The following is a 14,326-nucleotide window of genomic DNA, read 5'->3' on the forward strand; positions in this document are numbered from 1 at the left end:
GAGTGTGTGTTTGTGTGTAGGGGCTGAGAGGGGAAACGTATATTTTTTCTGCCTTCATTGTGGGAGAAGGGTGCTGTTCATGTGCTAAACTAAAGAAATCCTTGGCTTGTAGTCCGAGGTGTGAGCTGGAATGAATTGTTGTAGGCCTCATTTATCTAGTAGACCGGTTTGACAGCAGCTGAGACTTTGGATTGCTGAATGCAAAGATTGAGACTGTGAAAGTTCATTGCGCTCTCTGGCTTTACATGTGGATAGTCTGAACTTCTGAGATTAGATTATGCATCTCTGTCAACAATACAAGTTAGGTATAGTAATGGAGGAAAACGACTATACTGCTTTTTTGTTTTTGAGGTCTGTCTAAATCAATTCCTTGCATCACGTTGGTGATTTCCCTTGGGTGGTTTATCTATTACCAGATAACATGAGGTTATTAAATACGTGTGCACAGCAGGCCCTCGTTATCTGTTTGTGCATTGTTGCCCTCTGTTGCAAACATTCTATATACCCATGTGCATTTCAAATGACATGCCTCTATCTGGTTATAAGTATTTTCCATTTGGAATTATCTGCTTCTGCTAGAGATGAGAGGTGATCACTTGAGCATGAAAGATAAGGGACCAGAGGAAAGGAAAATAAAAATTATGAAGCACTGAGCTGCATATGAAATAAGTGACATAATCCAACGTACAAGCCTATTAGATAAAGTGCAGCAAACAGTTTTTCTTACATGCCTAGCTGCTGCCATGAACTCAGGTTGTATGCCTGCAGAATGATTGCGAGGGAAGAGAGAGGGGGTTTTTTGCAGCAAACCTGGTATAACAGGCTTTCTTTATTTGCAAGAAAGAAAGTCAGCTATGTTAATACATTCTGTTTTTCTAAAGGGTATGAAATTGTTACTGGAAGAGTGGAAAAGCAGCTCTTCCTGTTCCTGAGACTTTAGGCCACAAATAATCAGATGAAGAAGATGGAAAAATCTTGGTTTAAAATTAATTGGTTTGTGTGAATTCTGTCTTTTTGCCAATTTACTTGCCTTTCATGCAGAAGCAAGACGTACCTGATGAGATGCTCCTAGTATGGCAGCAGCTCTCATGGCATACTGAATTCTTGTGCTCTGCCAGTTGGCAGTTTTGCCTTGGTGCAAGGCAGTGGATCTCATTCTGACCTACTGCACAGGGTGTTCAGGAAGGCCCTGGGATCCTTGCCAGGAGCAAACTGACCAGTGGTCTCTTGGGTCTGAGAGAGGCAGTAGATACGCTGTATTCCTGCAGCTGCTGTAATGATTTGCCTTTAAAAATGTCTTTTATGATCCAAGAAAATATCCAACATGGTTCTTTACCTGGAGACCAGAGTGTGCCTTCTAGGCAGCTCAATGAACACACAAAGCTAGAGCATAAAAATAATGAATTGGCAGGATTTTGCCCCTTTCACATAATGTGCCAATCCACAATTTCTGGCACAGGGAGGACAATTGTTACGTTAAACCCCATTCTGTATTGAAGAATAATTTCTTTCCTTTCACAGTAAAAGAAGCCATGTTTGTGCCAACTACTAAGGTTAAAGAGGGACATGGTAATTCCTGGGCCTTTGACATGGAAATAAATTTTTCCCTAAAGGTAAAAGCACAAGGCTTGCAGAGATGGCAATAACATCCAGTGTGCATTCTGCTGCACCGAAGTCAATAGAGACTCTTAGGCTTTAGAAAATGCATAAAGTTATGAGAGAGCTTGCTTTTATTTATTTATTTATTTATTTGGCTCTGTTGGCAAACTTACAGCTAAGAAGAAGGGTTTTAAAAAGTCAGTAAAATGCATCTGTCTCAGCAAAGCATGAGTGTCAGACTTTACAAATGAAATTGTTTCTGAGAGATGTGAGGACTCATTTAAGCACTCAGAATGGGAGTACATTAAAGCATGAAAGTTATTGAAAGTGAGGCTTAATTGACTGACCTTTAAGCTACTTCTCTATGAATGTGAGGCAGTAATTTATTATTTATGACAACACTGTATCAATAACTTCAAAATTGGAAGTCTGGGGACAGATCCACAGCTGCTGTAGGACACTGGAGTCCCACGGGGCTAAGGCACCTTACATCATTGAGCATCTAGCCTGATAACTTCCCAATTTAGGGAGGGTAGAGGCGTACAAAACATAGGCCACTTGCATGCAACTGGATGAAGAGCATGCTCTGTAGATGGTTTTCCTTCTGAGAAGCTCCCTGGGGCATGTGTGAGAAATCTTTTCCATATTATATGGCCTGCCACAACCCCCAAGCGTTCGAGGAGGAGGCAGGACTGTGGTCCAGATCCCCCCTCTGAGCTAGGACCAGCCACTTGCACAAGCCCAGCAAGCTGCAGTATTGCAAGGAGAGCAGTTGCATTGCCAGGGCCTCTCTCAAGCCCACCATTCTCTCAGACCATATCCTGAAAGGAAGATGACTTGTGAAGGTATTTTTATGAACTAAATGATCCCTTCACATACAAGCTCCATAGCTGTGGGCTGGCTGACATCTTCTGACTCCTTATGCTCCCTGCCTTCATCCTGCCCTGCTTCTGCCCCTTCCTAAGAAGACAAAGTTGCATGAATTCTTTAGCACTGCTTTGTCGGGCTGAATAGGGAAACTTGAAAACAAAATCTTTGTGGATTTGTTAAAAACAAACAACCAACCTCTTAGAAGTATTAGAACTTAATTATGTTAATAGTAAACATAATTATGGCACATTAACTATTTTTTATACATTTATGAGGAGAGTTGAGCTGTGCTTTCCAGACATGTGTACCATATAGAGACAGGTGGTAGAGTGCAACATTTTGAGGCGCCAGATCAACACCATTTTCCCATTCCATATATGGCTGCTCTTTCTCTCCAATTGCAGATACTCATTCAGCTTAGTCAATTTGAGTCCTTATTTGAGAGATTCTGTGCTGAAAGGCAAACGCATCTATCATTATAAGCGTGTTTGTTTCTATAATTAGAAACCGAATCAACAGTGTATTGAAGATGACACATTTGCTCATTCCCTTTCTTCTCCCTATGGTGGCATAAAGCAGTGAAGCACAATAATTAATGAAAATGACTGTTTATTATGCAGGCAACATATTTGAAGTGGAAAAGGACAGAGCATGGGTTAAAAATATATTGCTGAAGACCATCAGTGCCATCCCAAAGTGTATGATCCGTTCTAGGGGAGAGTCCCATCATTCAGTCCAGTTGGGCAGGGTGCTCTAAAACTGTCAAAGACAATTGAACTCAGATTTCTCATGTAAAACTCAAGAAAACATGGAATGCATGAAAAAACCTAACAAGTATCCTGCTAGGGCATCTTTAATGTTCTTCCCAAAATAGTGACTTTTTAAGCTTCATTTACATGCCTGCTGCGTCCTGTGGCTGAGTGAAAATGATACCTATTTTTAGTAGACTTATTTTTTCTTCTGGGCGAGTCTGCCCAATAGGTTTTGTAAGACAAAGGGTGCACATAATGCTCTGCTCAGCACTCTGCCTTTGGAAAGCAAAGCTAATCTGTTTTAAATAATAAAGGCCAGAAAATGCCTGACTGCAAAATATTGCTTTGTCTCCTCTGGATGTGCTTGTGGGCCAGTATTGAAGATTAGGTAAAATGCAGCACTTTCCTCCACCTCCTGAGGCTGATACTGAAGTCCAGGGAAGGATTCCTCCATACTGACTGACCATGGGTAAGCCTCCAAGGTTCCCCTGAGACTCCCTCAGGCCATTCACTTCATTTGCAAAAAGCTGCAGTGTAACCAGAAAATTAGAAGTGTGTACTGCCTAGTAAATGTCACAGCTATAATGTGCAGCTGAAGTCATGCTGGTGGCAAGCCAAGATTTGGGTTCTGTTCCATTTCCACCTATTTCCGTACTACACCTAGATATGAAAAAGATTTTGTGTTTACTCAAGCTTATAAAGTCAGTCCACATTAGGAAAAGTATATGACAGGAGTAAGAATAGCCCACTTGCTAAAAACCAAGGTGATTGAGAGAACAGTGACTTTATCAAGGGTACTGATTTTCGAGCCCTTGATTAGAGCCTGCTTTCCTTTTGTATATTTTATACTCAGTGGTGATGCTGCATTGTTGTGGCAAATAAAGCTTCCTGGTATTGCAAAACTATGAACAGCCACTTACACCAAGAGCAAAGCTTTGATCTTCATGTTTTGATATTCGCCCTCCACAGTGTTACATTTTGGGAATAGAGGACTGTTTTTTTAGATGGGCACAATTTCAGTAACATGAATGTCTTCTTTTGAATTTAAAGTGCTGTTAGCTAGTGGTTGGTTTGATAGTTTTGTGCTTGCTACAAATCTCTGTGTGTTAGGGCATGAACAATAAGAACATGTAGCTTTGCGTAAGCATAATAGAAAACCTGAATATGATCTTTTTACTTTATAATGGAAAAAATGTATTGATCAATACACAGCAAATCTAATACAAAGTAGAATAGTGCTCTATGCTATGTGTGTTAATGCCTCATATTGTTTACTCAATGTGATGCAGTCATAGCTAAACAATTTGAATAGATTCTGGCAATATAATGTGGAAAATTCTAGGAATATATTGAGTCCATTCCTAAAATATAGCTGCAGTTTAAGTATCGTGACAGACGTGGTCAGCAAATAGTTTATTTTAAATTCTTGTTCTTCATGAAAAACTGTAAGTATCAGAACTTTTATTTGGTATTCTCTCGATTCCATGCGGAGAGTTCATTTACACAAAGGTATAGGGCGTGCACAGTCCTGCAGTGCCAGTGGAACCAGCTGCAAGAGCATCACGCCTGGTGGCTATCTGAGAGTCTTTACAAAGAGTGGTGAATTTAAGGAGTCTTTGTACTTGACCGTCGTGTCCTTTCCTCCATATCCTCAGAGAAGTAGGTCCACTAAGGTCATATGGGTTGTAACAGTTTTTGGGTTAGAGGACCCCTTATGAAACAGCGGTTGCTCTCTGTCAGCCTGAGAGAGGACACATCCACCTCCTTTCCAAGGATGAACATTTAATGTGGCTAATAAAGTGTGCTTGCTTTTAATTTTCTGTTGCATTAACCATTCTAGTGTGCATGTTGTCCAGATCTGTTTGAGGCAACCAGTTCCCGGAGTGTTTGGCTTATGATGTTGAGAATCTACCTGGGCTCAATGCAGAAATGTCCCCCTGGTGCATAGCTAGGAGCAATGCCAGCAAAACGATAGAAGAGGAAGTCTCATTGGTTAGGTTTAAAAGAAAAATGCTGTTGTGTCTTATTGGGAAGCAATTTGGGCCAGCCAACATGACTGAAGTTGTACTCCCTCCCACACTGCTGACTACGGGGTGCTGCTCCTTCCTCTGCTGGTTTCTGGTGTCATCCCTTGTCTGATGGAACCTCCCCTCAGCTCAGTGCCCCAGGGCGTTAGGTACTGGCCAAATGCAGAGAAAAAGAAAACTGCTGTTCTCTAGAGTTTAAGGTCTAAATAGACTGAAAAAAAGAAATGTGTGGTGATCTCATTTTGCAGATGGGGAATTGATTATGGAGAAGTTAAGTGGCTTGCTCAAGATTTCACAGAAAGGGCTAGGCAGCATTGAGCTTTTAATGCAGATTTGATGATATCCAGTTCAGCATCGTAACCACAGGAGCATTATTCTGCATCACAGCAAAGACATTTCTGGATTTGTGGAGAGATTTGGAAGAAAGGGAACGTAATAACACCAAGGGAATTCTGCGTGGTACCATAACATAAATAGAATGTAGCAATGCTAATAAGGAATAGTAGTGAACAGTGTTTTCAGCTAATAATAATAGTGAACAGCGTATTTCAACTCTACCTATTGGATTTTCCCATGCAATGGTCTTTAAACCAGAGGTGTGATAGCTGTTGATTAAAAAGTTATCATATTTTAATTAGGAATGATTCTCCTCCAGTACTTTTACTGGTCTTTGTTCTCCTGAGAAAAGAGCAGAAGTCATGGAACTTTTTAGTAGAGATAGAAAAGAGTTGTCAAAGTTTAGAAAGAAAAATGGAAAAAGGATAAATAATTAATTTCATTCTTACTTTTTTCCTTGAAATATTGGTAAAGAAAGTTCATGGACAATACTCAGGCATATTTTTCTGGAAATATAAGATAGTTATCTTATTTGTTGCTACAGTAACATAATATGCGCTTATGTAGCTATGGTACTTTATGATTGAGTGCTTTATTTTGTGGCATGTTAACGTTAAACAGTGGCAGGATTCTGATGTCAGTCACGTAGGCTAAACAGTTACACTTAAATGATATAGTAATAAAAAATTTCATGGTCCTTCTACTTTTTGTTTGCCTCCTTTTAGACTTGACTATTTGAGAATTCTTAGTAGTTAAATCAAAAGGGAGTATTTCCATGTGTGAAGACTCCTGTTTTGCTGAAAGAACAGGTTTTTATATCTTGTCGAGCTGATACTTCTTGTTAACATCTAATTCTTTCCTTTCCACAGAAGAACTCAAGGAGAAACTAAAGAAGTATGTTGATGAAGTGAATGCCCATAAGCCTGGTTTCATCAAGGTTGTTCGACACAGCAAACAAGAGGGGCTGATTCGGTCTCGAGTTAGTGGATGGAGAGTAGCCACAGCACCAGTAGTTGCTCTCTTTGATGCCCATGTGGAATTCAGTGTGGGATGGTATGTGTCTCGAATTTCTCTGACCAAGGGACCTTTTCCAAGCACTGTTTATAAATTACTGAATAGTGTTTCTCTTGCATAGAGAGGGTGAATTAGCATTCTGATCTTTTTAATGAAGATTCAGACACAATCATGGACACGAGCATGAAAAATGTGTTTGTGCTGTGTAACATAACCTAGATCCATTTTTATAGTGTGAGTCTGGTCTAATTGCAATGTATTTAAACTATATTGGAAAACTGCATGTTAAAAACATCCTCCGATAATGTAGCCCTTTGCCCGTAGTGCCAAATTTATCATCTTTTAATTAAAAATATGTTTCTTTTATGTTCTGCACTGTAAACAAAGAAGTGTCATTTTGGCACTGAGGTTGCCGCTCTGTGCAAAAGTAGCACATAACTAAAACCATGTATTTTAACTTGTTCAATATGGATTTAATATCTTGAGTATTAATTTCTTCTTGAGTAAAAAAGATGGTAAAAAGGCAGGAGCTTCTGTCCCTAGGGTAGATCTATTATTAACTCTGATCTTGATGTCCTTGATAATATTGAAAGCCTGAAGTCATTGTTATTTGGTAGCAAGGGTGTAAATGCTCTATAATATGCAGATACTAATTTCTTCCATTCACCAGCTAACATCAAGGTTAATAATAAGCCATCCTAGATAAAATATTGCAGTGTTATTTTGGGGCAGATCCTGCTCTGTCAAAACTCCATCTCAAAGCAAAGGGAGCTCTGAACGGGTAACAGCTATAGATTTTGCCCTTTCTGAAATATATAGCATAAACTGCTATTTCCATCAGTGCTAATGCTTCTACTGACGCAGTCTTAACTTTTTTTTTTTCTTTTTTTAGGGCTGAACCAGTGCTCACTAGGATAAAAGAAAACAGAAAAAGAGTAATTTCTCCGTCATTTGATAACATTAAGTATGATAATTTTGAAATAGAGGAGTATCCCCTCTCAGCACAGGGGTTTGACTGGGAGCTGTGGTGCCGATATCTGAACCCTCCTAAGTCATGGTGGAAACTGGAGAACACAACTGCTCCAATAAGGTAACATGCAACCATGACCTAGATTAGCGTGTCACTGGCAGTGCTCATTTAGATATGACAGATGGTGACTGGTCTCAGCTATGTAATAGGTTTTACCGACTGTAATGTTAAATTAGATGTTAAATTAGTTAAATGTCCTTGAGCTGTCCTCTTCAGCTTTTGTCCTTGACCCCTGCACAGTCATCAAGAAAAATGTTTTTTTCAGTAGATCTTTTTAAATAAGTTTCCTTGTTATTAGCGTGGGGCAAAACACATAGCCGAAGTCAAATGGTAGACTTGAATGCTCAGCAGCACTGCTTTCTCTAAATGTCTTGTCTGCTAATTTAGTGGTAGTGGCTCAGAAACAGATTCTTCATTACAAATGCATTATATAAACAGAACTGATCTGACAGTTGCATTCTTTATGATACTGTCACGTAGATTTACAGCTGTGTTATGTCCTAGGAGTTAATGCTGGTCCACCGGTAGTGTGTGAGCAAAGACCGTATTAGATCCTTGCTTTGGTACGATCTAGCTCTGTACTTTCTTATCATGTCTAGAGCATTGTTAGGCTGGTACACAACAATACCATTACCTCCGGGAGAGGAGTAGGTGCCTCTGAACGCCCTCAGCAGCTCTGCTGAGATTCCAGGCTTTTCTTCTGGCTATGCATTCATACCAAGGAGGTCACTGATACCTATACTTTAGCTCTCTGCCGAAAGAAAGTGTGAAGACTGTTTCCACCAGCTGCAAAGCAGAACCTTAAATAGCAGTGGCAGCATGAGGGGGTCATCACTACCAATCAGTTTCCATGCAGTCAGTGTAAGGGGTATCTGAACCACACTGACCCACGTGCTGGTTGTTAGAACAGAACTTGGAAAGTAGGAGATAAAAATTCACAGGTTTGCCACAGACTTACGTAAAAAGGGGTGGTAATTTCCACATCATTAGAAATGGTTATCAGTGTTAATGAACTCTCTTAACATTATGAAAATGCTTTGAAATATCCTACTAAGTCCTGCAGAGGCAAACCTTCTATATTAATTATTGTGACTTTTTAAATTAAAAGTATTTAAAATCAGAATAAAGAGCAAATCTGCTTTTCCATTTTACCCCAAAACTCTGTTCTATGTGAGGATTGTGAAGTGAGTGTCCTTTACGAATATTGGATGTTTAGGTTTGTTCCCTAGCCCTTTCCCTGGTGCCTTTTATTCAGTGCAATACACTGCATGTGTGTGCTGGGTAATTAAAACAAACAAACAAAAAAGCCACATGTATTGATTGATGGCTTCTATCATCCCTCCAATATGCTTCTAGAATTATAACAAAGGGAAGCAGGTACTCTGAAAAATACTTTAAAAACAACACCAAAAGCAAGAGTACTTTGTCATAAAAGAAGCATAATTTTTGAAGTGACATTAACTGCTATTTTCTTCATTAATAAATACATCAGAAACAGTCATTTATTGTTATAAAGTGGGTACTATAGCACTTCAAGTTAAAGGCATAAATGTATAGATTCCTGTAGAATTGTACAATTTGTGATTAAGATCCTATAATCCGTTTGAAAGCAGATGTCTACACTTATTGCAGCTTGTATATTCCCAGTAAATGCAGGATGGTTTCCCCTGTACTGCTAATTAATACCCTGTTGTTACCAGAGTTCCTGATACCAACATAATAGTCAGAAAAGACATTTTTATTTCTTGCCATTGTGGATTATAAGGTAGGAGAGAAATGAAAAGGCTAAATTACTCTGTATTCTCCTCCATTGCATCTCGTAAAGGTAAAATTGTACTCTCTGTGCCTGAACTCTTACCTTCTTAAGATTGGGTCTGCATAGTAAAAGTTGGTTTATTCAGGTCATGACATAAATAGAGTGTACTGATTTGGTAAAGATGTGTGACTTGTTTAAATTTGGCTCAGGACAATGGACTAATGTTACAGTATGCTGGTAAGGGCAGACATTTATTGATTCTGTATTGCAAAACCTTATCTGGATGTTCCCATTCAAGAAATAATTTGTTTTACATAAGCTTACAGACACAAGTTTTCTTAGCTGCAGATGAACCTAGCTTCTGGCTAAACAGAAAACTGTGCATCATTGGGTATCATTGTTAAATATCACAGACAAGAAACCTGAGGACTTAGCAGGGACAGAGACTAGAATGGCTGGTGCCTCAGAAACAAAGTTGGGACTCCTGGATCTAGTATTGTTAGCACTGAAATCCTACCTGTTCTGGTGAATATGTATGTCCAATAATTTTGAGTATATTTTCCTTCAGTGGTGCTTATTTCATCATAGAATCAAGAATGTTAGAAGACAAAGCTGAATAAATCTGTTTGAGAAACACCTCCATAAGAATCTGTCTTGACGCACCATTTGACCCAGCAATTATAAATATAATCTGTTTCTGAGTAATAACATTGTTCATATTCTATCTGCTAATTTTGGTTGCTGATGGTTTATTCTTCCAGAAGTCCTGCACTGATTGGATGCTTCATAGTAGATAGAGAATATTTCCAAGAGATTGGCTTACTGGATGAAGGCATGGAAGTATACGGAGGAGAGAATGTGGAGCTCGGAATCAGGGTAGGGAACATAACTGACCAATACTGGTGGTTTACATTTAAAATACAGCTTGCTTCTTATTGTTGGGGGGGGAAACAGTCAAAAATGTATGGATGATGGCACGCAAAGGAGATCCACAGCTCTGTAGTAGCATAAACTGCTACTTGAGGAGGGAGGGGAAAAAAAAAGAGCAAAAGCTCCTATATCTTTTTAAAGGGGGGGATCTATATCTTTTTATCTGGGACAAGGATAGAAATACAGAATTTGGTATTTTTTTGTTCAAGTAACAATGCTAGAATTCTGCAGAGATGATACCTAAAACTCCTTCCTTACCTGTGATCCCAGACTCAGTAAGGAGGATAGTTTCTCACAGGCGTAATGGGAAAAGTCCTTCTAGATTACTCGGTTTATTTAAATTAGGAAAATCACTATGGAGCAAACTGGAATGTATAGGCATTTATGCTGCCTTCCCTCTGGAAGGGACTTAAGATATTCATAAAGTGCAAAAGTGCACATATTTTCTTCTTCCATCATACACTCTTCATCTGTTTAGTATCATAGAATCATTTAGGTTGGGAAGGACCTTTAAGATCATTGACTCCAACCGTTAACCTAGCCCTGCCAAGTCCACCACTAAACCATGTCCCTAAGCGCCACATCTACACGTCTTTTAAATACCTCCAGGGATGGAGACTCCACCGCTTCCCTGGGCAGCCTGTTCCAATGCTTTACAACCCTTCCGGTGAAGAAATTTTTCCTAATATCCAATCTAAAATATGCAGTATTGTGTGTGATTTGTGTACTTCTTTCTATATCTCTTCACAGCTAAATTACATTCTGAAAGTACAGTGCTATTTGAGAGTCTTTCAGGTTTTTGATAGAAGAGAAAGATAGGTGGTAATGAAAAATGGTATGATGTGTGTTATAAAATTAAATTCTGAACTCTGCTATGAAATGTTAGTGGAAGCTTGTATTTTGTGCTTTTTAGTTGCCAGAATAAAAGCATACTGTTATACAATAGAAAAAAAAGAATTTTATTTTGAAAATATAGAATTCTCTGCTGAGACTGTGAGATATAAGAAAAAAAAATTACTTCTGGGTTCCTGAAATTCTTTTTCTCCCACCTGTCAGAGATAAAGTGTTGTTGCAGCAAGACTGAAGCGCAGGTCTCCTCTCAGTTACATTAGAGCACAGTTTTAAGGAAAGGGAGAAAGAAATGCAAGACTGCTTCTTTTAATAACACCATCCTCCTCACTGTGAGGGCCAGAGGGCCACCTTCTGTTCCCGAAACCGGATTTTGCAGCTCAGTGTTGTGATGAGTTGAAAATTAGCATCACTTTGATTTTTCTTTTCTATTTTCAACTGACAAAACTATTGCCTCCTTGTGAGTGAGGAGTTTTATCTAGTTTTGCACCATGAGATATATGCTGTCCAGTCTGCTATACTTAGCCTTGCAGAAGTTGATTGGGAAGAGTACTTTGATAGACAAGACCAGAGAGAAACAAATCTCTGCATAATTGAAATTTTGGAGTAGACTGGATCACTGGAATAAGGCCCAACACTGCTCTGGTTTCCTTATGGCTTTTTGTCTGTCTCCAGGGAAGCAGTGCCTGACCTACATAAAATACTTTCATCTGTAACAGATTGTAGTGTGCAAGGTAGCATAATGTATGCTGCCTCATCTAACTTTATCCTGACTTGGATCTGTGTTCCTGGCTATATCAAAATAAATTACTGAGCTGTAATTTTTTTGGTTTATTACCAACTCTTCTCACAATTCTCAGCATATCCCAGATAATACCAGGATGAATATAAATGTACAGTGCAATATTAGAGCTTCTGGGAAGCACAGTATTATTTCTACAGATGTTAAGCTTGAAAAGCAAGCTCCTTCCCTCAGCCACCTGCCTCTGGCACGCACCTGGGGCCGTACACCATCTCTTGGCAAAATACAGGTGGCTGCTTCAAATGTGTTCTCATATTGTGGTCAGCAGCCATGTCATTCAGGTGCATCCTAAGCACTTGTCCCTAGAGGTGCAGCTCCCAGGGGCTGCCTTTCATTTCCTTTAGATAGGGGTATGTGGAAAACTCTAGTCAGCAGGTGATTTCAGGCCAGATGTTCTGTTTCTGCTGCCGAACTACATTTTCATCTATGCAGCACCAAACAGTCATCTCTAGATTACTTGTGTTGTTTTCAACTGCGAGGCCTACGATGAATCACTTAATAAAGACAGTACTTGTTGTGTGAAAACTACACTATAATTACAGTATCAGTGCAATAAATAATGTTTCCATTTTAAAATGATGCTCTCCAATCCATGACGACAGATTGCTCACTGTGCTTCATCTTTCATTGCCATTTTCCTTTTTTAAGAAGTATCTAGTATTCTGTTGTGTGATACGCATTATCATGTAGGGGTGGATAAGCAGATACCGTGTGCCCAAACTGGCCTGGTATCCAGGCTAGCCAAGAAGTATGATGTGTATCACATTCTCTGATATGGTGGAGTTGATAGCTAGTGAAATTTTGCTAATTTTTTTCATGGCTTGAGTTTGTAAGCAAATTTCACAAAACCTGTTCCCATTCTTCTCAGTATTTAGGCACTGGAAGTCAGTTCTTTCACTGGGAAATTTTATGCGTAAGCATGTAAGAGAAAACATCTACAGGAACAGGAGGGGTTACTTTCAACTACAGAAATAGCAGCAAGAGTTAGGATCATTTGAGCTACGTGTTTATCTCAAACACGCTAAGTAGAACATGGTCTCATGTCCTTATATTACTAATGTTGTTCCAGAGGATGTAAAAGTACTGTGAGCCAAACTCATATGCAGACCAGCTGCAGCATCACGTGATGACAGGACTGGGTAAATCACTATCTCTGTGCCTATGCACAGAGTCAAAACCTTATTCTGCATTTGCTTTTTTAGCAGTTGCATCTTCAGTGGTGTGAGATCAGATTTAATCTCCCAGCTGAGATACTTGTGAGAAGCAAAGTCTACCTATTTAGGATTACTTTTCACTATAATGGAGAAACCATTACTGTGTCTTCTAAAATCTTGAAATGGTTTGTTTTCAGCTGAACTGATGGGGTTTTCACTGTGCAGGGACAGGAATTAGACCCTTACAAAATGGAGACTTATCCCAGTATCCTCTCCCAGGAGGTATTTTTGTCACGTCATCATCTGCACAAATACCTAGTTATTTGTGTTACATGAGTGCAAGAAACCCCCCAACTATACCTGTACCCCAGACTGTATCTGAAGCATCCATTGTTGGTAAACCATAACAAGCCACATAAAACAGGTCTTTGATTGGAGGATTATTCTCTTGACTCTGATGAACTAGTTTCTCTACTCAGCTCTACTCGTCTCTGATTTGGTGTATTATTTTAACTTCTAAGAATTTTACCCTTGTTGTGGCTTTGTAATAACATTTGTACAATATTAAACATACATTATTAAATAAATATTAATAGAGTTCTGTTGCCTTGAGCTAGAAGCTGGCAGATGAGTTCAAAATATGAATGCATTTTGAATCTTAGAAGCAATGCTGTATTTTCTCCTCAAGCAAATATTTTCTTGCAAAGCTATTTATTTGCCCCATAAGAAAATAAAGGCAGGCTGGTTGATGCAAGAGTTGACAGCATCCTTTTTGAGCAGCTTGGTCACTTTATCTGGTATTTTTGAAAGATTTGTTTACTGTGCCCCAGAATCATATTCTTAAATTCACGTTAGGATGAGTAATGCTTCTTTTTGGTTTATGTTCAATCATTCCCAATTGAATGGACTTAAGTGTGCTTTTAAGGGACCAGATTGCATTTGGAGGGCAAACTGGAATCACATTGCTTATCCAAGAGACCAAATAGGTACTGTGTTGATAACTGCCTTATAGCAGAAACAAAATGTGAGTGTAAGGCTGGTGTTTCTCACCGTTATTTGGGCTCTGCTTCTGGGTTGTGCTTGCACAAGCAGTACTCATAGTTATGGAAGCCCCTACAAATCCATTGCAATCAATTAGATGCAATCAATTACATCCTGCATTAGATGGTTCAAATCTAGTTTTCAGTAGGCTTCTTAAGGGCCTATT

General features: G+C 39.2%; 1 protein-coding gene across 1 annotated transcript in view; it reads left to right on the top strand.

The window, feature by feature from the left end:
• Positions 1–14,326, top strand: part of GALNT18 (polypeptide N-acetylgalactosaminyltransferase 18) — a gene marked incomplete at its 5' end in the record, with an annotated part of 136,870 nt that overhangs the window by 41,682 nt on the left and 80,862 nt on the right. Inside the window, 3 exons of the mRNA XM_009329316.1 lie at positions 6,454–6,637; positions 7,491–7,688; positions 10,146–10,260. Coding sequence (XP_009327591.1) covers positions 6,454–6,637; positions 7,491–7,688; positions 10,146–10,260 — 497 coding nt within the window. The remainder of the gene's footprint in view (positions 1–6,453; positions 6,638–7,490; positions 7,689–10,145; positions 10,261–14,326) is intronic.

The sequence above is a fragment of the Pygoscelis adeliae genome, unplaced genomic scaffold (assembly GCF_000699105.1).
Source record: "Pygoscelis adeliae isolate BGI_AS28 unplaced genomic scaffold, ASM69910v1 Scaffold437, whole genome shotgun sequence".
In the NCBI taxonomy this organism is placed as follows: Eukaryota; Metazoa; Chordata; class Aves; order Sphenisciformes; family Spheniscidae; genus Pygoscelis; species Pygoscelis adeliae.